We start from the raw sequence: 26,894 nt of genomic DNA, 5'->3' as shown, positions 1-26,894 counted from the left end.
TGTAATGTAAAAAATTACTTGTTAGAAATAGTAGCATCCATTTCTGTTTGTTTTTTTTGTTTGTTTTTTTATTTTATCTGAGATAATTGTTTTTAGTTCATCCAGAAGAGGTCAGACATCACTGAGCTTGAAGACAGGGAAAAAAAAAAATTTCACATCATTAAGAAAATTCATGTCGTTTTCTTGAAAATGTTGAGCATCCCATGCTTTATAGCAAACACAGGACATTAGAAGAAGTGTGCTTGATATCACAGGTGTACTTTTTGCCAACTAAAAAAAAAAAAAAAGTAAAAGAAAAAGAAAAAAAAAAAAGGCAACAAGCCTCTCTTTGCTTAAACTTAGTGAAGAAACATTCTCCTGAAATAATGCAGCTTGGTCATGCCCAGGGAAGATTTTTTAAGTTTCCTTTTAGTAGCCAAAAGTCTGGTGACTTTGTCTATTTTGCATAAGCTAGACCTCTTGCACCTCATGTGTGTTAATGTACTGTTTAAACTCCCTCTACAGCGATTAATTAAATACACCCCAACCCTGGTGAAACCAGATATTCCTTGTAATGGATGGCTCAAGGCAGAGATGAAATCAGGCACTGTATTGACAGCTGAGAACTCGGTACTTTATGTGCTGCCGGTGATCTGCTGTCATTTAAGATATGTGGAGGAGGAAGCTATGAGAAAGTAGGAGGAACAAAAGGCAGGTGATGTAGCAGGGACAGGAACCTGGGACTGAAGTGGGAAGGAGGGAAACTGAGTGGGACTTGATGACTGGCTGAAAAGACTGGCTGCTGAAGGCAGACAGGCAGTAAGGGACTAGCAAATCATCTGGGACAAGAAGGTGGTGACAAGGGAGGAGTGGGCACCTGCTGGTTAAAGTTGTGTTAGAAATTTGGGGCAGAAAACCTGTGCCGTTTTGGGAGGGGGAATTGTTAGAAGAACTGGTGGAGTGGGACAGGGAATGAAGGACAACAAGAGAGATCTGTAGAGAAGGAGTGGGCTGGCTGGGGAGGACCGAACTGCTGCACCAGATCCAGAGAGGAGAAAGTCTGGGGCCAAGAAATGAGATAGGTATTGCGGGGCAGGAGTTGTGGTGAGTTTCTAGAAAGAAGTCGAATGCTGGCTGACTTGGGAAGGAAGAGGTTGAGCAAGAAAAAAGCCAAAAGGCAATTCTGAGGCTTTGTAGGTTTGAGGAGAACCTTTTGAAGCAGAAGGAGGTCCTAATTCTGGGTTATAAGGTAGGCTGTAACTGGGTTGGGAAGCTGGATTGGCTAGGTGAGAGATATGGGACTGGGATAAAAATTTGGAGAGGAAAAGAGAGTGGGAGAGGCCTGGAGCAGTTAGACTAGATAACTGCTATCAGCAACTATCTAGGAAACCCATTGTATCAAGGCACAGCAGTCAACTGTGATATGCTGACAGCCTACTACTGTCAGTGATTTGGTTAGTTTAGGTGGCAGATGTCTAAAAAGTGGTTCTAAAGGTGTGATGCCACCTACTGTAACTCTGGGATTTTTTTTCCCGTTTTTTTTTAAATATAGGAAAATTACATGTAAATTATACCATAAAAAATAATTTTCTTAATTTTTTAAAAAACATAGGATTAGAAAATGCAACAATTATGGCACTGATATATTGTGAAATCTCTTAAATATACAATCACACTGGCTTTTTATGGAACGCTATCTCAGTTCTGATAAAAGTTCAATAGATGTGTTAGGGCTGAGTAGCAGAGAGGCTGTGGAATGAAGCAACTTTGAAGACGAAACTTCAAGCTGGGAATTGCAGGTGGAAGATTGGTGGTACGATGCTTAGTTAATTGTTTTCCTGGAGAATTCGATTTTGTACCAGACTCTGCTGTGGAATTTGCTGAACTGATTCTCTCTTATACCAGGCTTGCTTTCAAGAGGTCACTAACTCTTAATTCCTTACTGGGAATATTCCTTACCTGAGTTGTGGCTCTCAGGTTTCCTCCTTCTGATAGAGATTGAGATCCCAGAGTTGCTCAGTCTTGACACCTGCAACTGAGGTGAATGGAAGATGTGCCTTGAACGTTAAAATGGCGTATAATGCAGTCTACAGTGGGAATTAAACAGGTCCTTGTCACCTTAACTTTAGGCATCCTAGATTAATGAAGATTTCTTAGTGTAATCTATGTACCTCCACTCCCCATTGAAAATGTGCTATAATGCCACTCCTTTGGGGTTTTGAGAAAATGAATTCATTAATATTTGTTGTGTTTTGTGAAATGCTGTAATTGTTGGTAGCAAGAGAAAAGACCGTGAGTAAATTAATAATTCTCTTTCAAAGCTTTGAAGAATTGAGTATATTGAATAAAGCATGAGGCTGCAGACTGAAGATTGAGGAGACAACAAAGCACTGAGCAGCTGTTCATGAAGTGAGCTGCTTTGTCCTGCATATACAATGAGGCAGCACTTGTGGAAAGAATTGTACAGGATCATGCCATTGAAGACTGTAATATGATGCATTCAACAGAAGCCATTCTTTTTCCATAGCCTACTTTGTCTGACATTTCCTAACTTTTGATGCTTGCTTCTGTAAAATTGGTATTTTGTTAATGAAAGCCCTTGTGTCTAATCATACTAAATGGTAATCATTTGGAAGCATAGTACCTGTTGTGCTTCAGGCTTTTCGTGGTCATAGCGCAGAAGGAGAGCTAATATAGAGGGAGAATGCAGACTACCCCCACCTACCCTCTGTGGGATTCTTATGCTTTCCTGCCATACATCTGCAGTTGCCTGCTGTCAGCTATGTGAGTGTGGACTAGATGATCCTCGATGGTTGATCTGTAATTTCTGTGTATCTGTGGGTTTCATCTACTACTCTCCCTTTGCTGATGGTACATTTATGCTCAGTGGAGAGGCTGGAATTGGTTAGTATAGTGCTAGTGATTCTCTATCAATGGAAAAGTTTTCTTTGCTGGCCAACTGTTTAAACCACTTCAGAGAAATGCAAAGAAACAAGGATTTTGTAGAGCTTTAAACCCATGTGAAATTTCCTGGGCTTTGCCTGTTTTGCATCAAAACTTAGAAGATAATTTTTTGTTCTGCAGTGTAAGTTTACCCATATTTATTCAAACTTTTTCAAAGTATTCATAGATGTTTTAATGCATATGAACGTCTTACCAGTTTTAGACATAAACACAAAAACTAATTATATAAAAACTTTACACAGATGCATTTATTACTTCTAGTTCTTTCCAATATCTCCCTTCCTTGTGACTGAATATTTTCATTTATTTTGACAGTGTCAATATAATACTCGGTGTTACAGAATACTTTTTCACTGACTCAGGTAATAAATTTTAATAGAAATGACACCCAATAAGTAGGAAGATAAAAAGTGGTTATCTTTTGGTTCTAGAGACAGTGCACCTTTAGATTTTTGCTGAAGCTTGCTAATTCATAATTTTTTTTGATGCAAAATGTTTTTCACTTCCTAGTTAAAAAAAAAAAAAAGGGAGTATAGTTTGATTTGTTTTGTTCTTTAGATATAGATACAGGTATGTACTTTTTGACTTCTTTCCCAAGATAGGAATATCTCCAGCGTGGACATATTCTGGTTTTGCTTTGCCTGGTCTCACACTGACTAAGGAAAAGCAGAGAAACATGTGAAGTGCTCCCCCTCCCTCTGATGCATGCATTCTCACTTGTGTTCCTGTCTTGGCTATGGTGTCTGTTCAAGACTTGGAACATCTCAGAGGTTCTTGGGTCATTGAGGATAGCTGCCTAAATGGTTTAAAACTGCTGCTTTGTCCTGATCATTGTAATCATTTTAAGACAGAGAGAAGGGAGAAGCAGCAAGGGCTGTAAGAGTCTCTGTGTGCAGAAGAGAAAAAGATTGAATTGGACCATGTCTGTAGCCTCCACCTCTTCACCAGCTGGTATTAACTTTTGAAGCAGTGTGGTTGATTCTGCTGTTGTGTGCGGTACTTAAACATTTTGGGAAGTGCTCTGCTTTGTACACAGTTCTCAAAATGTACCAGAAAATAAACTTACTTTATTATTTTTCTTTTGCTATTCGGAAGGGCCTGAGATTGAAGACAGAGACATCATAATGTAAAGTGCAGATAGAAATAGATACTGCTAGATGAGATGTCAGTATTGACACACCTTAGCCAAGAGGAAGCCTGAAGCAAAAGTTTCGCTTTATGTTTTTTTCTTTGCACACATGCATGTTTTGGAGAACAGAAACATTGATGCAGACTGATTGTGAAATTTAAAATACATCATCTAGTTATTTAGAGCTATTGTAAATGCAGCTATGCTTCTGCAATCACTGCTGAAGGGTTCTTGTGGAAATTACCATCTGTTTCCTAACCTCTCCACTGAGCTTGAAGACATTGTGTGTTTCTTGAAGACTAGGAACAGAGACGTGATTGTGTTACTTTTCTGCAGAGCAGCATAGTGTTTATAACATCATGGTAGGTTCAATTAGGAAACCTAGTGTTCTGGGAGATTTGAGTCTTTGAGTTTATCCTTGAGAAGCTGCATCTAGACTATAGTGTAACCCTGTATTAATAAAATACCATAATTTAATTCTGAAAAGTGGTTAAAAACATATGGCAGGTTAAATTCTGGCTTAAAAAATTATTAGACTATCAGTAGGGAAGATAAATCTAGATTTTTGGTTGAGCCGACACCGGTGCAGAAAAGATATTATTTGGGTGAGGCAGAAGGCAGTGAAGGACCTGCCTGTAATAGTGAAGACCCATACTAGGATTAGAATAGATAGCAGGATTCCTTAACCCAACATATTTCTACTTTGCAAATGTTGTTACTGCATACCAGAAAGGAATGTGCTACACATGTGGTCCTCATAGATGATGGCAACCTGCTACTTCTGCCAGATACTCTGTTATGCCAGCTAGCAAAGATCTGTGTAGTAGGTACAGAGACTGCTCAGCATCAGTGTGAGTGTCATGTCCACATCCTGTACATTGCATTATGGAATTTCTGTTTCATGTTGATAGTTTTATGGTGCTGAAAGTACCGAGCCAAGCAGATAAGCTCCAAATGAGTTACAGACAGGCAGCAGATTGCTTTAAAACATCACTGAGATTGTAGAGTATAGCACTGAAAAATTAGGCAATTCCAGGATTAAGACTGGTATCTCTGATCTGTTGGGTTTTTTTCTATACATTTGATGTAATTGAATACTTGAATATCCATTGACGGGCTACCTCCTCTGTATGGTCAAAGCTTCATTTTATTGTTTGCTATGGATAGTGTTCAGGGGATGAACAGCATAGCATATGGAATTGTAGTTGTCAAGACCCCTGCCTTCAATTGTAAATTGAGGAAAGCAGCAAGCAATCTAGGGAGGTGAAGGAAAGAAGAGATTTGCAGAGATATACTCTCAATTTCTCTGCTTTAGTGGTGATGTACTAGGTCATTTAAACCATAATTTTAAAGATATAATTCTCTGATGACTCAGCTTGAGACATCTGGGTTATAATCAGAGCTGCAACTGGAGTCAAATGAATCTGAAGAGAGATGTCAGCGCTGTATTTTTGTTCAGTGTCCTATCTATAAAATGGAACACTAATTCAGTTGATAGCATTGTGTGTGAAAATAAGTTAATTAACATGTACAAAGCACATGGTTACAAGCAGTGCCCTGGTGATGGCAGATCTAAATGACAGAGTTATTATCCTCTTCCTCTTCTGCCCACCCTGAATGATGTGTTTTCCACAAAAAGTAATATTCCTGCTTCTTTGTGCTGGTTGAATTGCTCATTGTCCCTAACTGGAATCTGTGTAGTGATCTCAGAGAAAACCTAACAATATAATTAAGGCCAAGAGGGCAGGAACGGGACTGGAGGTGTGCTTGGGATTGTAATCTCTCAACCTGATCTGCCATTGACTAAATTATATAATTGCAGTAAGGGGAAAGTAAGAGGTGAAGTGGTGGTTTGTTCATTGAACATCCTCCATTGTGTGTGCTAATGACACTGGTGCTGTGGAAAAAAATGGCTTTTGTGAGATGTCTTACTTTGCATGTTACTAGCTGTTATGGGAGCCATCTCAATGAGCTGATGTGCTGTTTCTTCTACCTGCTGTGCAGCTACAAAATGTGCAGGCAGGAAGACAGAAAGAGACTGCAGATGGCATTGGGAATCTACCCCCTTCTGACCTCCATTGGCATTTTTGTCCTCTGTATGGTTAAGCATTTTACCCAAAAGGTGTTAATGTTGGTCACAACATACAGAAACATCGACCAATACTACTGTGTAAACACAGTTACTGTCCAGTAGTTTAAAATAAATTTTTGATAAAAGTGTCTAAACCTTACTGCACTTGAAAAGCTGTCACCTGATAGAATAACCAGTATACTTCAAAGCAAAGGACCTTTACAATCATCAAGACCAACCATTAACCTAGCACTGCTGTGTAATCTTACATTGTTTGGCACTTAATGGTATATCAATGGAACTGACATGGTGTGGGACAAATGCTTTTGCATGGATGTGATATATAATATGCCTTGAGGTTAGAATTTCTGAGGCAGTAATGTCACTGAACTAGTTGGAAAACACATGTGCATGTGCACACACACGCAAAGAATTCTGAGAAGAGAAAGCATCTGCGGCACTCACCAGGAAGACCTGCCACTATGGCAGAAAATAGGCAATAACTCGGTAAAAGAAGAGCACCCATTGAATGCTTAGGCAGGAAGTGAGTCTTTCAGGGAAAGACAGTTTCAGATTTGCTTGGATCATGAAAACTTTGTGCAAGAATATAGTTTTGGAACTCCCTCACATGCCTTACAAAGTCAATTACTTGATTTCTTTGATCTGATGGCAATTTTAGGAAGCCGGTGCCCCACAAGAAGTAATTAGGTGGTGAATTACACATGAAATACAGATTAATGTCCCATCCCAGTATTCAAACTTTGTGGAAAATCCCATTGCATATAGAAGGAAGAACACCAGTGTAAGACCCACGCAGCATTTAATAATCAGTTCTTCGGAGTGTTTGCTATGGTCTAAGACCCCGAACAGCTGACTATTCTGTGCCATTTATGTATGTCTCTTTGAGGCAAATATGCTGTTATTATTCTAGCTTCATTTCACAGAATCACACAGAATCACAGAATCAATCAGCTTGGAAGAGACCTCTGGGATCACTGAGTCCAACCATTGCACTGACACCACCACGTCAACTAGACCATGGCACTAAGTGCCATGTCCAGTCTTTTCTTAAACACATCCAGAGATGGTGACTCCACCACCTCCCTGGGCAGCCCATTCCAATGTCTAATAACCCTTTCTGTAAAGAAATTCTTCCTAATGTCCAACCTGAACCTCCCCTGGCAAAGCTTGAGGCTATGTCCTCTTGTCCTATCGCTAGTTGCCTGGGAAAAGAGGCCGACTCCCACGCCGCTACAGCCTCCCTTCAGGTAGTTGTAGACTGCAATGAGGTCACCTCTGAGCCTCCTCTTCTCCAGGCTAAACAACCCCAGCTCCCTCAGCCGTTCCTCGTAGGACAGACCCTCCAGACCCTTCACCAGCTTGGTCGCCCTCCTCTGGACTCGCTCCAACACCTCAACATCTTTCTTGAAGTGCGGGGCCCAGAACTGGACACAGTATTCAAGGTGCGGCCTCACCAGTGCCGAGTAGAGAGGGACGATCACTTCCCTAGACCGGCTGGCTACACTATTCCTGATAGAGGCCAGGATGCCATTGGCCTTCTTGGCCACCTGGGCACACTGCTGGCTCATGTTTAGCCGGCTGTCGATCAGCACCCCCAGGTCTCTTTCTGCCGGACCGCTTTCTAACCACTCTTCCCCCAGCCTGTAGCGCTGCATGGGGTTGTTGTGGCTGAAGTGTAGGACCCGGCACTTGTTCTTGTTGAACCTCATGCTGTTGGTCTCAGCCCATCAATTTCCAATGTCGCTTGAAGAGTATGAAGGTCTGATTTTGTGTTTACATGTACAGTCAATATGAACAACTTATGTACGAAAGAACCAAGAGCATGTTTGATATTATTATTGTATACTGTAATGAGACTTTTAATTAATCCCAAATAAAAGCCCCTCTCTTTCCTGGTTTTAGCATCTCTCTTATGGCAATGGTAGCTTACATGTTGATGCAGCCTTCCAGCAGACGCTCTGGAGTGTAGCACCAATCAGTTCAGGAAGTGAAGCTGCCCAAGGTAAGATTGACTCAACTTTAATTATTGAAAGACTGATTGTAAATGAAATATCTGAAAAATCAAATTATTCCGCCAAGTGTGGCTGAAGTATGGGAGTGGGATTCTCTTATGTAAACATTCAGTCCAGTAAATATATAAATGTTCTGAAAAGAGAGAGGGAAAATTATGCTGAAAGGGATACTGATGGTTTCACAGAATCACAGAATCAGCTAGGTTGGAAGAGACCTCTGGGATCATCGAGTCCAACCTTTGACCTAACACTACCATATCAACTAGACCATGGCACTAAGTGCCACATCTAGTCTTCTCTTAAACACCTCCAGGGATGGTGACTCCTCCACCTCCCTGAGTAGCCCATTCCAATGCCTAATAACCCTTTCTGTGAAGAAATTTTTCCTAAGTCCACAACGATATAGTGTCATGGTATACCCCCAGGAAATCATGTGAAAATGAAGTAACGTGATTTTAGCAGCTGTGCATTTCTCTGCGATTTGCTTGTTCTTTGTTGCTATACCTTTCCATTTTCACTTTTCTCAGGTATAGACATTAATTATCTTTAAGCAGCATCTTTTTCTAGAGAAGATCAGCTGGATGGTGTCAGAAAGAATTAGAGCAAAGGCCTTATTCTAGCAAAACCACCAAATGCTCCTGTAATCAAAGCTGTCTTGTTGTGAAGGGAGAGTGAATCCGACACAGTATGTAAGACCTTACCCTATATGCCTCAGTAAAACTGTAGCCAAACTGGAGAAAATTACCTCAAAAGGGGGAAGAGGAAAGCAAAGCTAATTTTGTTAGTATCTGCAAAATGCTTTGTCGTCTTCATAAACAAAATATTAGTGTTTAGGAATAACTACACTACAATACCCTCTCTTAATCAAAACTTCCCATTAAAAACAGATTAATAAGTGAAACACTTCAGTTAAATGAAATTACTTTGAAGTGAAGATAATGGATAAATAGTCCATAAAATGAATTGGGGTATTGGAGGTAGTTAGTTAAAAGAAAATGATTTCTTTTTACACGTATTTCTGCAAAACTAGCTTGTGCAGAAGGCAGTTTATTGCTTAAGTCAAAACAGAGCTTTAGACTCAGATCAAGTAATTCTGCTAATTCTGTACTGTGAAGTGGATGAAGGGCACTTTAAAAACAAACAAAAAACAAAAACAAAAACAAAAAGCTACTCAGGGCAGAACATTTCCAGAAGCATATTGACATAGGTGAAGTTTGGGAATCTTAAGTCAAGCAGAACTTTGAGTGGATCTTCACAGAAGTTTTTCCTCACAGAAAACTTCCAAAGACACCAAAAAGGATTTTAAAGTTAACTAACTAAACCTTTGTTTTGTTACTATGTAAACTGGAATCCTTAACTTAAATCAAACCCAAAAGTGAGTAAGCAAAATAGAAGACTCTCCCACTTTATCTGTTGTAATCTGGGAAGGAAGTACTTGCTTCCCTGTTTCTGTTGGATCAGTCTTTTTCTGAGTTGCACTAACTCTGTACAGTCCCCTGTCTGTGGCTCTCTCTCCTGGTCCATCCTTTCCTACTTGCTGACTTGGAGCTTTTCTCACTTGGCAATGTTCAGCTGGCTCCCCAGGGTATGAGATGTCTTCCCCTGCTTCTGATTCCCTTTTTAAAGTAACATAAAATACAAACAGAAAGAAAGGAAATAAAAGTGATAGTATTTATTACAGTTTGAACTATAGTTTTATGTGTTGCTGCATTCAGACAAATGCCCTTGATTTTCTCCCTTTGTTCAAGGATATCTGATAGGAGGGGATGTTCTGAGGTTATTGCATGGTCACATGGACGAATGTTTGACAGTCCCTTCGGGTGAACATGGAGAAGAACAAAGAAGGTAGGTTTCCAGCTTATAATAGGATAACAATGATAGTTGCTGAATCAATATTAAGTGTCACTGATAGTACAGATTTTTGAAGGATATTGTGATGAGATGGATTACTCATAAGAAAGAATATTGTTGAGATGAACTTTGGACATGAGCCTCTTGCGTTTTCTTTTCAATATTGTTCAAGTCTGATTTCACTTACCAGATGTAAAAACTATAGTGATTTTTGATAACTTATGGTTGTCTTTACTGACTTTAAAACACTGGGAATGAAATGTGTTGGTTTCTTTACTGCTGTTTCTTTCTGTAATCACAAAAAATTTCTCAGGACAGGGTATGCTAAGATTACTGCCCAGTCCTTCAAGGCTACTAATCTGGGTATTGATCTCAGGTGTACCTGTCATGGTAGTCTAGAACTTAATTTATGGTTATTTTCTTGATAAAAGGAATCCTAGAATGGAAGTAGAGAAGTGATGACAGCTTAGTATGTGTCTCTCTCAGTTAACTAATAAATCCAAGTGGTGAAAAGACCAGCACTGAAAGTGGCATGTCCCAGTGGAGTAATTACATGGGTGAATCAAAGTCCTATTTATTTGCTTTAATAAAATATTCCCTAAGCTTTTTTTCAGCAGAGCAATGTTGTATGATGTATTCCTACCTTTGGCCTGAAGATTGCTAAAGGATAATGTCGATTTTGGAATAGTTTGTTTAATGCAGCATATTGGGTAGCTTTGTTTCCATGACAAAGAAAGTGCTATTCATTCATTTCCAAATGAGTTTTCTTGGTTTGCAAACAGAAATGTATTTTTTATTCTATTTTATTCTTATTTGTAAAGATAAGAACAGGACACTGGAAGCTCTCATAAAATATAGCAAAAATCTTCTATGAATTTTTAAATATTAATGAGAAAAACTTCAGAGTTTTCTTATACAGCTGCTAACCAACCTTTCCTGGCTATTTCTTATTTTTAGACAAGGGAATAATTTTTGAACACAGAAGATACTTCAAAATGCTGAGACGCAAAATGTGATCAGTTCATGTTTTAAGTTTAGTTACTATGTAATAGATCCATTCCAGCTTGGAGTTTATTGCTGCTACTATTATCCCCACTCTGAAAGTGATGAAAAGATAGAATGATAAATAAATAGGATCCTATAGTGTTTTCTTCTATTTCAGTTTAAATCCTGCAAAATTACTTTTAAAAGCTGTAGTTGCAGTGTTAATTGCAGATTTATAGGATGACCAAGCACTTCAGTAATGAACTTTAATGCTTAAGAACACATTAAAAATCTGTCTCTTTACAACAAGAGTAACATTATATATAAACCGCAATAAAGGAGCGTGAAGTTGCAATTTAAGAAAAAATTCATTTGATCTGCTTGTGCATTCACAAAATGCATCTTTGTGTCCTATGACAGGGCAAGAATAAGGTTAATTTCTTAAGCTGCAGACCAGTGCTGCAAACAGACCAAATTGTTATTATTCTTTCTGCAGTGTCTACCTTTTCCCCTATCTGTCTAATACTCCAAAAGAAGCAGAGCTAGTAGACAACAAATAGTGCCTGTGTCTTTGTCTTTGTATTTCCTGAGAGCAATACTGAGAAACACTGCTTCTGAGTGCTTCATAAAAACGAGATTTGATCTGAAATGTTATTGTTGTTCAAGAACTTTCTTTAATAAACAAACAGAACAAAAATAAGTTTAATTTTTTTCATATTCTTCTTTTCTGAAGTTCCTCTATTGCTTTTCTGAAAATTTGTCAAATGATTTTTACTTATAAGCCTGGAATATCATCTATGATTACTTTTAATTTTATTGAGTTAGGTATAATTGCTCTGTGCCCCACAATTTCTGCTCTTAAACTATTAGTAAATTTAGTTGTTGCTTAAAACATCTATACTTCTTTTCCTAATTAGGACTCTTGCCTATTCAAAATAATATCTAAAAGGTTAATTTGTGGTTTCTCCTTTCAGTTTTCAATGTCGTAGAATCATAGAATAGTTCGGGTTGGAAGGGACCTTTAAAGGTCATCTAGTCCAACACCCCTTCAATGAGCAGGGACATCTTCAACTAGATCAGGTTGCTCAGAACTCCGTCCAACCTGACCTTGAATGTTTCCAGGGATGGGGCATCTGCCACCTCTCTTGGCAAGCCGTTCCAGTGTTTCCCCACCCTCAGTGTAAAAAATTTCTTCCTTATATCTAGTCTAAATCTACCCTCTTTTAGTTTGAAACCATTACCTCTTGTCCTGTCGCAACAGGCACTGTGAAAAAGTTTGTCCCCATCTTTCTTATAAGCCCCCTTTAAGTACTGAAAGGCTACAATAAGGTCTTCCCAGAGCCTTCTCTTCTCCAGCTGAACAATCCCAACTCTCTCAGCCTGTCTTCATAGGAGAGGTGCTCCAGCCCTCTGATCATTTTTGTGGCCTTCCTCTGGACCCGCTGCAACAGGTCCATGTCTTTCCTGTGCTGAGAACTCCAGAGCTGGATGGAGTATGCCAGATGGGGTTTCACCAGAGTGGAGTAGAGGGGCAGAATCACCTCCCTCGACCTGCTGGCCACGCTTCTTTTGATGTAGCCCAGGATATGGTTGGCCTTCTGGGCTGCGAGTGCACGTTGCCGGCTCATGTCCAGCTTTTCATCCACCAGTACCCACAAGTCCTTCTCTGCAGGGCTGTTCTCAATCCCATCATCCCTCAGCCTGTATTGATACTGGGGGTTGTCCCGACCCATGTGCAGGACCTTGCACTTGGCCTTGTGGAACCTCCAGAGGTTCACATGGGCACACTTCTTGAGCTTGTCCAGGTCCATCTGGATGGTGTCCTGTCCCTCAGGTGTGTCAACCGCATCACTCAGCTTGTTGTCATCTGCAGACTTGCTGAGGGTGCACTTGATCCCACTGTCTATGTCATTGATGAAGATATTAAACAATACTGGTCCCATTAAGGATCTCTGAGGGGCACCACTTGTCACCAGTCTCCATCTGGACATTGAGCCGTTGATCACTACCCTCTGGATGTGACCATCCAACCAATTCCTCATCCGCTGAACAGTCCACCCACCAAATCCATATTTCTCCAATTTAGAGAGAAGGATGTTGAAGAGGACTGTGTCAAAGGCCTTACAGAAGTCCAGATAGATGACGTCGGTAGCTCTTCCCTTGTCCACTGATGTAGTCACTTCATCATAGAAGGCCACTAGATTAGTCAGGCAGGACTTGCCCTTAGTGAAGCCATGCTGGCTGTCTTGAATCACTTCTCTGTCCTTCATGTGCCATAGCATAGCTTCTAGGAGGATCTGTTCCATGATCTTCCCAGGCACAGAGGTGAGGCTGACAGGTCAGTAGTTCCCAGAGTCCTCCTTTCTACCCTTTTTAAAAATAGGTGCAATGTTTCCCTTTTTCCAGTCACCAGGGACTTCACCTGACTGCCATGACTTTTCAGATATGGAGAGTGGCTCCATGTATGTATGCATACCTTATTTTGATGGGTGGTATTTAACTGCTGGTAGAATTATATTAAAAAATATGGTGGGTAATTTTGGCAGGTAGGAAATTATAAGATAAATTACTTTATCTTTCATTTTAATTTAGGTTCTGTAACATTTGCACATAAGGCATGGTAAAGTATGATATATTTGGAGTATAATAATTCCATATTATCCTTTCATTGCCTTTTGAAATAGTCTGGTGATAGATTATTGTGATTGCGCTTGGTTTGTTTTGTTCCAGCAGACTTCTGAGGAGCAGCTCTGCTCTGCAGAATGGCAGTGTGAAGGAACACTGAGAAGTTCCATCTCTGTTGTGACTCACTAATTCCTCCATCTGATTTCTATTTTTCTGCAAAGGCCTCCTCTTTATGCCTTTTCAAATAAAAAGATCAGAGAGTCCTAAAATAACAATTTTATTCTGTAATGTCACCTGGTATCTAATCTTGGGAATGAATAAATAAATTGTTTTGATGTGAAGGATCCTCGTAGGCAGTTCCTAAAAATAACTGCTGTTTTTCTCTATTCTTAGGACATTGATACAGTTACGTAAATTTGAGTGTAAAAGTGGTTTCAAAGATTACCAGAAGTCCAAAATAAAACACATACTCTCAAGCTGTTTATATTGTTGTGGAATAGCATTAGCACAGTGGAGACCTATGATACAGTGACAGTGCAGATACTGTATTCATGATTACAATACTTAACAAAGCTTCCTCTGAAGGCAAGGTCATCCAGATCTGCACTGGAAGAAGCCTAGTACAGTGGCAGAAATAGTAATCTAAAAAGCTTATAAAATTCTCTCCTGTGTCTCCCAATTTGTTCTGAACGTATATTGGTTTCCTCACTTAGTTGTTGAGCTTGTGTGTCCCTCCACGTGGTCCTTAAATTGTGCTACTGTGATTACTAGGAAGTGGGGTGGAATCACTGTGGCTTTCGAAGAGGGACTTTGGTATTAAGTGAGGAGATGCGATTGCACAATGAGCAGTGGAAAAAGGGCAATGTTCAGGGCCAACTTCTGACACAGGCAAAGCAGGTATTTGCCCAAGGTCAGAGACTGGTTAGGAGGATGATTTTGTTCCCTCCCTCCAAGAACTGAGATTCAGAAAGCTCCTTTGGCCGGTAACGGATAGCCATAGCGTTGGTTCTTGCACGCACAGCCCACGCTGTACTGTCTTCTGTCCATGGATCCTCAATTCTGGAAGGAGGGGGAGCTGTCAGAGGGCTGTAGGCTGCTAGAGCAGTGGCTCCTCCCTTGCTTCCTCCCTCCTGTGGGCAGTGGTGTTGTGCTGTCTCAGTAGCACATAACCTTATGCCCTGGCAGCAGCAGACACAGGCGTACAATGGGGGTAAGCACAGAGGCAAAGTGCCTGGGCTACCTACTGCCAAGGCTGTTGTGTCTTGGTGCATTTAAATTCCCAGTGAAGATGATACCTGGAAGAACTGGTCTGCTGCTGCTATCCAGCTGAATTTGATAAAAATTGCTGAGAAATCGAATTATCTCTGATAATGCTGCCTTTTATGTAGTGATACTTGGCTCTTGATGTAATGCCAATGAGACATTATTCAAAGATTACATCTCTGAACTATAAGTAGTTGAAGACTACTTAAGAGTATTTGTGTAGTGGGAGACTCAGAGAACTGATTTAAACAGATTCTTGCACTAGTAACTCAAGAAAAATAGTAAAATAGGATTTTATTGTCTGAACTATTTTTTTTCCAAAAAAATCTAGCTGGAATCAGAAACTTTAAAACAAGTTTTAATAATTGTAGTGGCTTATTCACCACACACAAGTCTCTAGGCTGGGGAGCTCCTGTCCACTCAGAAATGTACTTTTCCTTGGGAAGCAGTTTCAAGTAGGTTCTCCCTGAAGTTGCTAGACTTAGTTTGCTTTGTAATTAAAAAGCATTCCAGTTGGAAGCAGTGCAAATAGAGATATTTGTGGTTATATGGTGGTTTACTTGATATTACACTAGGAAAAAAATAATGGTATTGTTTTTAAAACACCACAGGCAGAGTGGGCCTGACTCTGGTAGTTTTCACTCACTCTGACTCAGATAAAGAACAAAAAAGGAACAGGCAAAAGGTTAAGTATGTTCAATTCCACTGAATCAAATATAATTTACTGCACATGCTAGTTAGGTATGTTGCTGGTTTAAGGACGGTGTTTAAAGGCTTGTGCATAGAATCCTTAACCTGTGTTTTTATTATTTAAAATGCCTTAGTTATCTATACCCAGCTAGACCTAAATCTGCAGTGTTGTTTCTGTAGCTCTTCAGTTCAAATTTTGGAAGCATTTCCAGATAGATTAAAAGATAAATATAGGTATAGATATACAAGAGAAGGCATAGTGTAATCAGCTTGGTGCTCTTGTGGTGGTTACTTTAATTCTATTTATCTTCAAAGCCAGCACAGTAGCTGGGAGTCTGTGTTTATCCTGAATAAGTTTATTCTTATACTTTCTGCCCACATGGTTTGTGTCCTGGCTCCCATCATATGAGCTGGTAGAAGGAGTCTGTCAGTTGTTCATGTGGGAATGAGGCAGACCCAGAAGGGTTTCCTTGATTTATATTTTTTTTTTTCTTGAAATAAAAGATGGCATAGTCTCCTTTCCCACCCTTTTCCTCCTGTTTCATACATGAGAAATTTGTTAATAATTTTTAAAACTTCTTTTTTGGACAGGAGGTTGTATAAAACTATCCAGCAGAATCACTGTTCATATTACAGGGACCTTGAAATGGTCTTTGCTTTCATTTGGCATTCTTTCCTGTTGAAACTGTGACACTTTTTTTTCCCCCCCTTTTTTTTTTTTAAACACTTATTTGGTAATTACATTATTGAGTCTTCACTTGTGAATTTATAATATCAAAGGAAAGAATATATTTATTCTAATTATGGTGGAAGTTGGTATTTAGAGCAGGTATACACTGAAGTGCTTCTGTGAAATTGTTTACAATTGTTTCACTCTTTTAATTAAGGTTGTGCAGCAAAGATTTTAAAAGTATTGTAATAAGCTGATTTTTTTCCCCATCACAACTGACTCAGTCAACATCCCCTTTTTTTACTGTTCGATTAAGAGGAATTATTTTACATTTTTGATGTTGTTGTATTGTGCATGTAAATAAGCTAGTTATTAATACAGTACTTTGCATGACTGTAGAGTTTTGGATTACTTTGTGGTTTTGTTTTATTTGGATTTTGTTCTTGTTTTTGTTTTTTTTTTTCCCCTCACTGTAAGTCCCCAAAAACTAATGGCAGATAGCAGTGGAAGTATGTAATCAAAATTATTTGGTTTTTTTTTTTTTTGGTTGGATTGTGATGCTTGCTCTTTATTACACCACAAAGTCCACATAGAAGTAGGGCTGTGAGTATTCGTAGTTCCAAGTGTAGAAGGGGGCCATGAATGTTCCCTTTGCAACTAATTTGCATTTTGATTTGCAATATCTATTTTAAAGTGATGACTGCACCGCAATTTGGACCCTTCAGAAATATGTCATTACAGAAAGAAATTACCTGCGAGAGACAGCGAAGTGCTGCTGGCTTTTGCAAAGTGTCATTTGAGGTGGAACAGACTCCAGTTTTTCAAACCATCCACTTAGAATAGGCCTTCATGAGGGAACGTATATGCGTAGCCTAATTCTGGAAGCATTGTCATTCCTGCCTTTGAGACTTTCTTTGGGTTAAACGTATTATGTTGTCTTTTGTAAATTGTATTGAACATTTTGTGTTAGTCTCAGAAATGGATAGACAGGGTTGTAAAGTGATGAAAGTCAAAATCAGTATGACTTAGCCAATGCCAGCTCCTTTTCACTTTCCTTTCCATGCTATTTTCTTTTGACAGGTAAAATACACTGTTTGATATGGCATTACAAACTAGTGAGGCCTGTTGTAGCCCAGAAAGACCAGGATCTGGTGTGTGTGAAGGATTATTTATGACTGAAATGTGAACTTGGAAAGTTTTCACCCAGCATGAATCAATAACCTTTTCCCCATGCCCAAAACAACTCACGAGCCTTGAATAGTAATGGTTGTGCTGTTATAAATTAATTTGAAAAAATCCATAGAGCTCTTTAGTGATTGATTTTTCAAATTAAAAACAGAACAGCCTTGTCTGTCATTGGAGGGAGTGGAACAATTTCTTTAATTTGAACTTTGACATCTTATTTGGATTTATTAATTTGTGTATGATCCAGGTACAATATCGTTATATTATTTATGCCATATTTATGGTGCCCTGATTCATTCCAAGTTATTGAGTTTTACTCCATTATTTCCTTGCGATGGAACTCAGGATTTACAGGTTCTTGAACCAAGGCTACTTCAGCAGTATCGAAACACTGTCATTTAATGTAATTTATTTTAACCTCATTTAATGCCCATTTGTAGACAGGGAATTTCACTGAAATGATTGCCCTCTCTGCTCAACAATACTTTAATAAGAATCTGAATTCAATAATGATTCTCCAGGGGTTTTGATATATGGTAGCGTAGTTTAAACCTATATGATTAATTCATTATTGTAATTGGAGATGAGAGATTCAGCTATCAGCCTTTCTTTTTGATGTTTACCGTCGCTTTGCCTCTGCATCACATCTCAGAAAGCTGGAGGAGAGTGCTCGGAATAAGCAGGTCAGCAATGGCACCATCAGATCCCAGCTCGCTTCTCCTGCCGCAGGCACCGGGCGGGGCGCGGGGGAGGGGCTGCGCTGTCCGTGGTGCTGCATTCACAGCCGGGGCGCTAGTTCCTGCTCCAGTGACTGTTTTTATTGAGGGAATTACATAGATTAACGACATAGTCAGGAAAAAAAAAGTGCTTTAAATTTGTCTGACCTACAACTGTAAGTTAAAAAATGGCTTCGTTACACCAACTAATTAACTAGATTAAGTTTTATAATAAAGGTGAACTGAAAATTCTCAAAGGTCCTGAATTCCTTATGGATATTTTCATTTGAAATAAAAGTGGTTAATAGCCTTACTCTATAGATGTAGACTATGCAAATAACGTGTTTTGGAAAGAACAGAAAAAAAAAAGTCAGGAATTAGTGTTATGAGTATGACTCAGAAGGTATAAGGTATCCTGAGCTTTCTAGGGCAAGACTAACACTCATTGTAGCACTTGTTGCCCTCTCTTCTTCTGCTGTTATTTGTACTTTCCTCGTGCATTTACATTTTTTAGAATTTCACAATAATTTTTTGTAATTTGCAGGTTTTCTCTACTGTTTGGCAAGTAATGTGCATCTTCTGTGCACTTCACAACTTGAAATCTAATTTTTCCATCCTGTCAATGTAAATCTGTAGTAACTCTTTGATAGAGAATTTTTGCAGGTTGTTCACGTGACATTAAAAGCAATGTTTCATTTAACCTAGTAGTATCAGTATCTGCTATGGCTTACCAGTGTCAGTTTCAGGAAGGATTAAAATGTTATGAATCATACTTCCTTTTCAGCACTGAACTGTTGTCAAGAGTACATAAAAAGAAATGGGGTGCATCCTATCAAATAATATTTTTATATAGAGCAAGTTCTAAGGAAGTTGGTTTGAGCAATCTCAGAGCAGTTTACTACATTTATTTTAATGAAAGGAGTTAAAAATGAACTTTGGATTTCTTAGAATAAAAAAGAATGAAGTGGTCTAGGTTATGAATTTATTCAGCTGCTCTGGGGCAATGGTTAGTATGCGTGCTGTTACAGTAAACGCAAAATGACTTGCCCTTCAACGAAGAAGAAATATCTTTTATTCAAAGCCACCTTTTCTTTACCACCTTTTCTGTAGATAAGACAATATCTAGCTAAAGACACAAGAGCTTACACCCTGTTCTAGTGCTTTGTGCCAACTTGTTTTTTTTTTTTTTTTTTAGCATATATCTTCTTTCTTGCCCATACAAAGTCTTCCTGCTCCATCCTTGACCCCGATCTCTGGGCTTCTCCTTTTGCTTCCCTGTAGGGATCCTTGATCCCTGGCTCTCCAGTCCCCAGTTCTTTCGCAGTCCCCCTCCAGGTTGCTGTCACTTATTCTTTTGCTGAGGCTTTGCTGACTTGTTGACTTTTATCCCTCAAGTGCTATCACTGTCTTTCTGCCTTCACTCCTTCTGTTGCTACTGTACCCATTCATTCATATGGAAATGAGAGACAATCCCAGGATTCTTTTTATTTCCTTTGGTAAACAAATTGCATGTTTTTATTTAGGATTTCTTCCCTTATATTTCTTTCCTGTTTTCTCATCTTACATGACCATTCCAAGACTGATACTTCCCCTTCGAAAGAACAAAGGAAATAATGGATAGACAGTCACATAACAGACAACTACTTCACCCATGAGAAGCCATTCTTTTAAGTTCACAATGCGAGGCTTTTTAGATGTTTAAAATTGCACTGGTCCAACTGCTATGTGTAATCCAAAGCTAGCTTCAAAAGAGTACTCAGACTGAGAAACTGGTGACAGCTTCTCTGTTTCCCGTGTGAGAAAGAACTTCATCCCTGAAAAGTAAGAAGGTAGTAACTTGAAAATCAAATATTCTGGTTAATTTAAGCCTTTGCTTCGACTTGATTTCTCGTATATTTAATGACTTGAAAACTGCTGAATAAAATTGTTAGATTTTGTATTATGTAAGTGCAAGAATTCCAAATGCATTTTTGTCAGTGAGGTTCATATTGAAATAAGTCAGGATGTATCAGAATGTTTCAACTTTAAAAAAAACCCAACAACACACCCGCCAAACAAACAACGCCCCTCACCGTCCAGCAACACAGACAAACCAACCAGGGTGACATCTGATCTGTTATTGTTTAGATGTTGCAACATAAACCCAGTCTGTTACTCGCTGAACAAAAATTTGAACAAATGCCTGAAGAGAAGAGAGAGTGTCTGAACAGAAAAGCAGCTGAGTGCAAGATTGTTTAGCATTTGCATTTTACTATGCTAACGAAGGTCAATTTAAATAAAAAATAAGATTGACTCTGAATTTCATTCCCTTCTGTGAGAGAGACATGAGAGACTTAGTAATACCTGTCAGCTGCTTCTAGCACCAGAACCACGGCAGCAAATGACTAAGATAATATGTGGAGAAAATACTGGATGTAAGGTCAAGGGGTTTCGTACATATGTAAGGTTTCATATATGTTTATATATGCACCTATAACTACTTTTTGGTACATGGAGCATGTGCCAGAGTTTCTGTTTATACATAGGTCTTGAATATTCAGTGTGAGTAGTTCTATAATTGTAGTGAGGAATAGTTATTTTGTATTTTGCCTCATTTTTCCCCTGTATAACTTGTCTTCATTCATTTGCAATGTCCTTTATTTCCTTAATACCTTTTAGCATATTCCAAGATGAATTTTAGCACATCTGTAGTTTCATGTATTGCTAACAGTACTGAGAAGTATATTCTAACTCACTATTTCTTTTGCTTTGAACCCTCTCTTTCAATGCTGGGTTTTTCTCTGTGCTACGCATTCAGTCCCTCTGTATTATATCCACAGGAGGACTTTGGAAGCTGAAGCCTTCAGTACTAGATACATGATTCCAAAATTGTGGTCTTCAAAAAATTGCTTCTAACAAATAATGGGAAATGCCTACAATTTCAATATTAGTATTGCCTAAAGTTATGCCTCTGGCCTTTTTTGGCAGTGCCTGATCTTGGCTGAAGACCACAATATTTACTCAGTCCATAAGCTCTTCCAGGATCCATAAAACTAGGCCATTCTTTGGCGGTGTTCCCTGACTTACTTTATCTGATACGCATAGCGACAGCATTCCTTTGCATAAGTGACTCCTTTATTCATTTTCCCAAAGGAAAGGCGTAGATTTTAAAATTCTGGCAGTGTCTTAGGGCAGAAATAAAGGTGCAGGCAGGAAGCAGTCCAAAGGATGGCTGCCTAAATCTAGAGTGGCAGTGCTTAATACTCACCACATTCCTCAGGGTTTACTTAGGGGTTTTTGGTGACCATAAAATCTAAACCATTTTGTGGATCCAATATATGTCACTTATCTGTGCTTAGAATAATGGAGGAAAAAAACCCAACCTTTTTTTTAGGCTCAACTGACAGGTTTTTTAGAAGCATTCAGATTTCTGGATATATGCAGGAACTAGAGGGGTCGCTACATGTTAAAATTTGGAAACAGGAAGCTGTTATCATCTGAGCTGTGTGAAGACACTTATCAGTGTGATTGTGAAACCTCAGGTGCTATGATAATAAAATACAATGTCAAATACGTGACTCTTCATAATCCAATGTATTAAGTTATTTTAATAGTATAACCTCTGAGAAAACACTACCTTTCTTGTGAGATGTATGCAGTGATGAGAAATCTTTATCATCATTTGATACTTGTTTCTTGTTAGAACCTAGAAATATTGTAGTTATCAGGTTATCACCTTCCCCACCCCCCCCGGCCCCGCCCCGATTCTCTACCCTTAAAACACTCAGAAAGGTGTCTAAGCAAACACTGTGTAAATCTCGTTGTTATGGATATCACAATAATGGATGTTAAAGACAATGAAAATAAAATTTGTTTGAGTAACTAGGTCTGAAGGTTTAATTGGTAAGAGCTGGTTTTGAATATGATAAGCTTTGAATCTGACAGTTGCAATAATTGTTTTGGCAGTCTTAAAATGAGAGATGTATTTAAACGAACAAATAAATATTATGAATCCTTACAACAGAGCTGAGCATTTAGTCTGTGCCTTTGCTTGGTTTTCAGGACTGTCCACTATGAAGGCGGTGCTGTGTCAATTCATGCTCGTTCCCTTTGGCGACTGGAGACTCTAAGAGTTGCGTAAGTAAAATCTCTATCAGAAAACGAAGTCAGTTTGGCAGGGCGCTATTTCTATAGTAAGAGTATTCCTATAAAATCAGATTGATGATAACTACAAAACCAGACAGATAATACTAAAATAATCTTCAAAAAGATGTGTGTGTTTTGATTATTTTTTTGAAGTTGTTGTAGCTGTCAGTGAAGTCACAATTTACCTTTTGTACACGTATATGTGACATTTTTAAGGAAAACAGTTCTGATTATAATAATTCATGTGCGCCACCCCCTAACTTGTTTAAGCCATTTGGATGTCCTTAAAGGCAAAAATTTACAGAAAAAATGCTACCTTGCATGAATGTTGGAATTATAGTAAGGAATTGTGCCTTGTTTGTTAAGGTAATTGCACTGTAAAATTTCACTTAACACTATGTACTTGTGATAGCATTTCTAGTGACTAATCAATGATTGTTTTTTAGAGATTAAATCAGAGCATCTTAGGGAAGTGTTGTGCTCTAATGATGCTGTTGTCTGTTGGTGCATTTTATTTAATAGGGTGATGTCATTGATAGGGCAGTGAGATTGTTGCTTTGGGCTAACATTGACCTTGAGAGTGTTTAAGTGACAACAGTGAAACTGTAGAAGGATCTCTGGCTTTTTATTTTCCTCATTGCATGTACTTCCCTAAAAAGGAGTGGTACTGGAACAACGTGGGAATTTGAGAAATTACAGGTTTCTGTTACAACTGTCATATGTCTCACTTTGACAGGCATTGTATACAAACTTTTGAAGTGTAAACATTTGAACAGATATGACTGAGAGAAATTGTGAGAACTGTCAAAACAACTAAGCAAGGGCAGTGGTAATCTTTCTTGTTAAGGAACATGACTTCCTTATCAGGAAAAAAACCCCAAATAAAATCCCAAGAATAACACTCTCTCCTGCAAGTCCCTCACCTCCCTGTTTTCCTGTATGATATTCTAACAGCTATATACATTCATTGCTGAATTGCAGGCACATTGCTATTCATGCAAATACTTTGATTTGTAACTTAGTATATGCATGCCCAAAGTCCTCCATCAGTTCTAGTCCTTCCCAGAATGACTGCAGATACAATATTAATTCTGTTAATTTTATATGATTCTGGAGGAATCATTGTTTCTGAACTTTCCTCATTAGTGGAGAACTCTCATAAAAATTGCATGGGATGCCCTGCCATGGGATGCCAAATACTATTGCTCAGCGTTGCTTTCTTTCCCAAAAGGTGACAGGGATCATATTCTCACATTGCAGAAAAGAATTTTTAGTAGTCAGAAATGGCTTCACAAGATACTTTCTGCTCAAAAGGCTTTTCTTGTAAGTGCACCTGAATTGTCCTTTTTTCCTATCCTGCAGGCATGAACTAGGGGCATGGCTGAATTGCACTACATTTGTTATTTTCTTTTTCTTATGGTCCATAGCTATTGGGTCCAAGAGAAAATTGAATCAGACTGGAGAAAAGGCAGCTCCCCAGCATGGCCCATAATACCAAAGGTGCAGAGCTGATGTGTTTTACCAGACCCAGCAATACAATAGCTGAGATTCATGGCCTGTCATTTTACTTAGTTGAGAAGCAGTAGTTATGCTAGAACATTGTTATTTAGATGTGCTTTTGTGGAGGGTACTGCCTTTGCTGTGTAGAAGATAGAAAAAAAGAAATGCATTTCTGAGGTATAAAGCTTCCATATTTCCTCCCTCCCTGAAGTCCTCTCCCCTCAACTTAAACAGAAGAGACTATTTAGTTTACAAAAGAAAGTAATTGAGGGGAAAACCTCTTCATTTTTTTTGGCCTCTTTAAAACCAATAACTAAAAAGGTTTAGAAGTTTAATTAGTGAAGTGTAATAAATCCTGTTACAAAACAGAAGCCAGGCATTGCTCTTGCATTTTAAAAACTCCTGCACTTTAAAAATGTCTGCCAAATCAGTTTTGCATACTTTGCATACAGTATGGCCAATTGTTATGAAGACATGCTTAAACAAATGGATATTTGTATTGAATAGGTAAGTGCTTTAATCTGCTACATGTATGCATAAGGGAAGACAAAAATGACTTGTGTAAGTGCTAGCTTAAGGGATTTTCAGACTAGTACATGAATTTATACAAAACATATGCATAAAACCTTTTTGTTTTTAAATACTGTACCTGGAATTACTTTAAATGCAAGTGAGAAGATGCAGTAATAAAAAATTCTGATATGGGAGTAAGTTTATAATCAGATTAAGTTCATAAGGATGTGCTTGTGTATTTCATTGATATTATGTGAACATTTGTTGATAATCTTAAGCTATTTCAAGCCACAGTCAGCATAGAGAATTACTAGTATTTGTGGAAGCACACCAGAACCTTGGCAGTTTGTCAAAACTCTATTATGACGGGCATTTTGCAAACACAAAATAAGTACATGATTTCCTCTGCAAAAATCAATGTGCACATACATCTGAAGTGTAAACTTTTGAAGATGTAAGACTGAAGAAAGTTTTGTGAAGATCCAGGAAAACATCCTAGCAGTGGCAATTTTCCAATCTGAGGAATATTCAAGAAGCCTTCTGAAAAGGCGTTGTGAAATGCATCCTGCTTAGTAACTCCTACACAAGTTTGTCTTCAGGAGTTAATCAGGAAGAAAGCTGACTTTTCAGTTTAAGGCAAGAAGTTAGAAACATGCAACCTATATTTCAACTTGAGGAGTTCTTGGGGAGCTCAGAAAGAAAATCTTTGCCTTTCTTCCTTCATTTTCTCCTCTAGAATATGAAGAATCTGGGCCAGTCTTTGCTTAATAATTTTAAAAATGTATTTTATGAGGATTTTTATTTATATATTTATTTATTTATTTTGCTGTTTTATTTTTTGCACACTATTCAAAGTGTGCTGAAATTGTGCTGACTGCTGAGAATGCTCTGGGAGTGAACAAACCCAGCTGCTGGTACATGAAATGTTGGAGAGGGAACTGGCAGATCTAAACTCTGTGTACAGCAGAAGCCTCCTTTTCTGTAGGCGGTCTGTATCTTCTCTCAAGAGGCATTCAGTCTGAACCAAGGCAGCCTGTGCAAAGGAAGAGGTTAAGATTATTTATTAGAACGGTTTTATAGGCGATAACCACAAAGTAGCCATTTTCTTGCTGATAATCCAACATTTAGAATTTTTTCTTTTTACCAACTAGTTGGCAATATAATGTACTTTAAAATGTTTTTGCCAGTAGTTAAACTCTATGTTTTGTTTTAAAAAACCCAAACATTTCCTATGAACTTTCTTAGGTGGAGTGGCAGCCACATTAGATGGGGACAGCCGTTCAGACTAAGACACATAACAACAGGAAAATATTTGAGTCTCCTGGATGACAAGAGTCTTCTTCTTACAGACAAAGAGAAAGCGGATGTAAAATCTACGGCATTCTGTTTTCGGTCTTCCAAGGTATGGAGTCAATGCAGCATTAATATAACTAGTAGTAGTTCCAATCTCTTTAGTAAGCAAGATTTAGATATTTCCTATTGCATGAATTATTGGAATCTTCTACCTTTTCACTGATTTAAAAAGAGAAACCCTCAGTATAATTAATATCTAGAAAGCTTCTTTTATCGTACTTTCATTGGGTAATGCTGCAGGGCTGTTTGTGTGTTTTTTTGGTTTATTTTACTTCTTACCCCCTTTTGAACAGTTCCCTCATTTCTTATTTGTTTTTCTGATGAACTTCACTGCTTTTATCTGTTGACTGACATAGGAAAAATTTATAACATTGTGGGTTATTTAAATGAAATTGGAAAATCAGGATTTCTTTTATCAGACAGTTTACTGTAGTCTGATTTAAAGTTACCATAGTTTAAATTTTCCTTTGACACCTTCAATAAGCATTTCAAGTTCAGAACAGTACATTGTACAGTGGGTAAACGGTTTAAAATGATACTATGATAAATTCTTTAATATCCTTTGATTTCTTGTACTTTTCACCTGCAGCATGTTGTTGCTGAAAATTTTCCAACAATAATGTTGATTTTTAAAACATTTATCTTCTAAAATATATAGTAATCATAAACAGAATTATTCAATAGCTTCTCTGCAGCAATTACTTTATATATTTTCAATTATTTGTATGCTTGGGAAGATAAGAAATTAATATATACCTGAAAGCAGGTATATAGACTTTTGCACTCTGATAACAAAGACTTTCGTTCAGGTGATTGTTTTGAGACCCAGACAATGTCTTTTCTTTAAACCAGTTAGAAAAGCCATAGAAATACTTAAATATTTTAGGACAATGCAGTACAACTATGTTGGGGAGTTCCTGTTGCAGTTACTGTAGATCTCAACAGTTACTCTCCTTTGAAGGAAGAGGGATAAAATAATTCATTCACTGATTCTCAAGATGGAGTCTTCAGTCAGGGTTACTCCAAGAAGAGTGAAACAATATACTGCGCTCTACTGTTACATGGATTATCTAGTCCAAAAAATACTTGAAGGCAAGAATTGTTAGCAATGCAGAGAGTATCTTTTGTTGATATGGAGAAGGTGGTTTGTCTCTATTTTCTAGGTGGCATATGCACATGTGTTTTGGAGATTAGAAAATGTTATATTTGAAGTTTCTTAACTTTTTTTTTTTTCAAATTGAGT

General features: G+C 38.3%; 1 protein-coding gene across 1 annotated transcript in view; it reads left to right on the top strand.

The window, feature by feature from the left end:
- RYR2 (ryanodine receptor 2) overlaps nt 1-26,894 on the top strand; it is a 332,243-nt gene that overhangs the window by 69,898 nt on the left and 235,451 nt on the right. The window contains exons 9-12 of the mRNA XM_068395937.1: nt 8,067-8,166; nt 9,925-10,021; nt 22,202-22,276; nt 25,544-25,700. Of these exons, the coding sequence (XP_068252038.1) occupies nt 8,067-8,166; nt 9,925-10,021; nt 22,202-22,276; nt 25,544-25,700 (429 nt within the window). The remainder of the gene's footprint in view (nt 1-8,066; nt 8,167-9,924; nt 10,022-22,201; nt 22,277-25,543; nt 25,701-26,894) is intronic.

This window comes from Nyctibius grandis, chromosome 1 (genome assembly GCF_013368605.1).
Source record: "Nyctibius grandis isolate bNycGra1 chromosome 1, bNycGra1.pri, whole genome shotgun sequence".
Lineage (NCBI taxonomy): Eukaryota > Metazoa > Chordata > Aves > Nyctibiiformes > Nyctibiidae > Nyctibius > Nyctibius grandis.
Note: the sequence above shows the minus strand (reverse complement) of the source record. Positions and strands in the feature narration are given on the sequence as shown.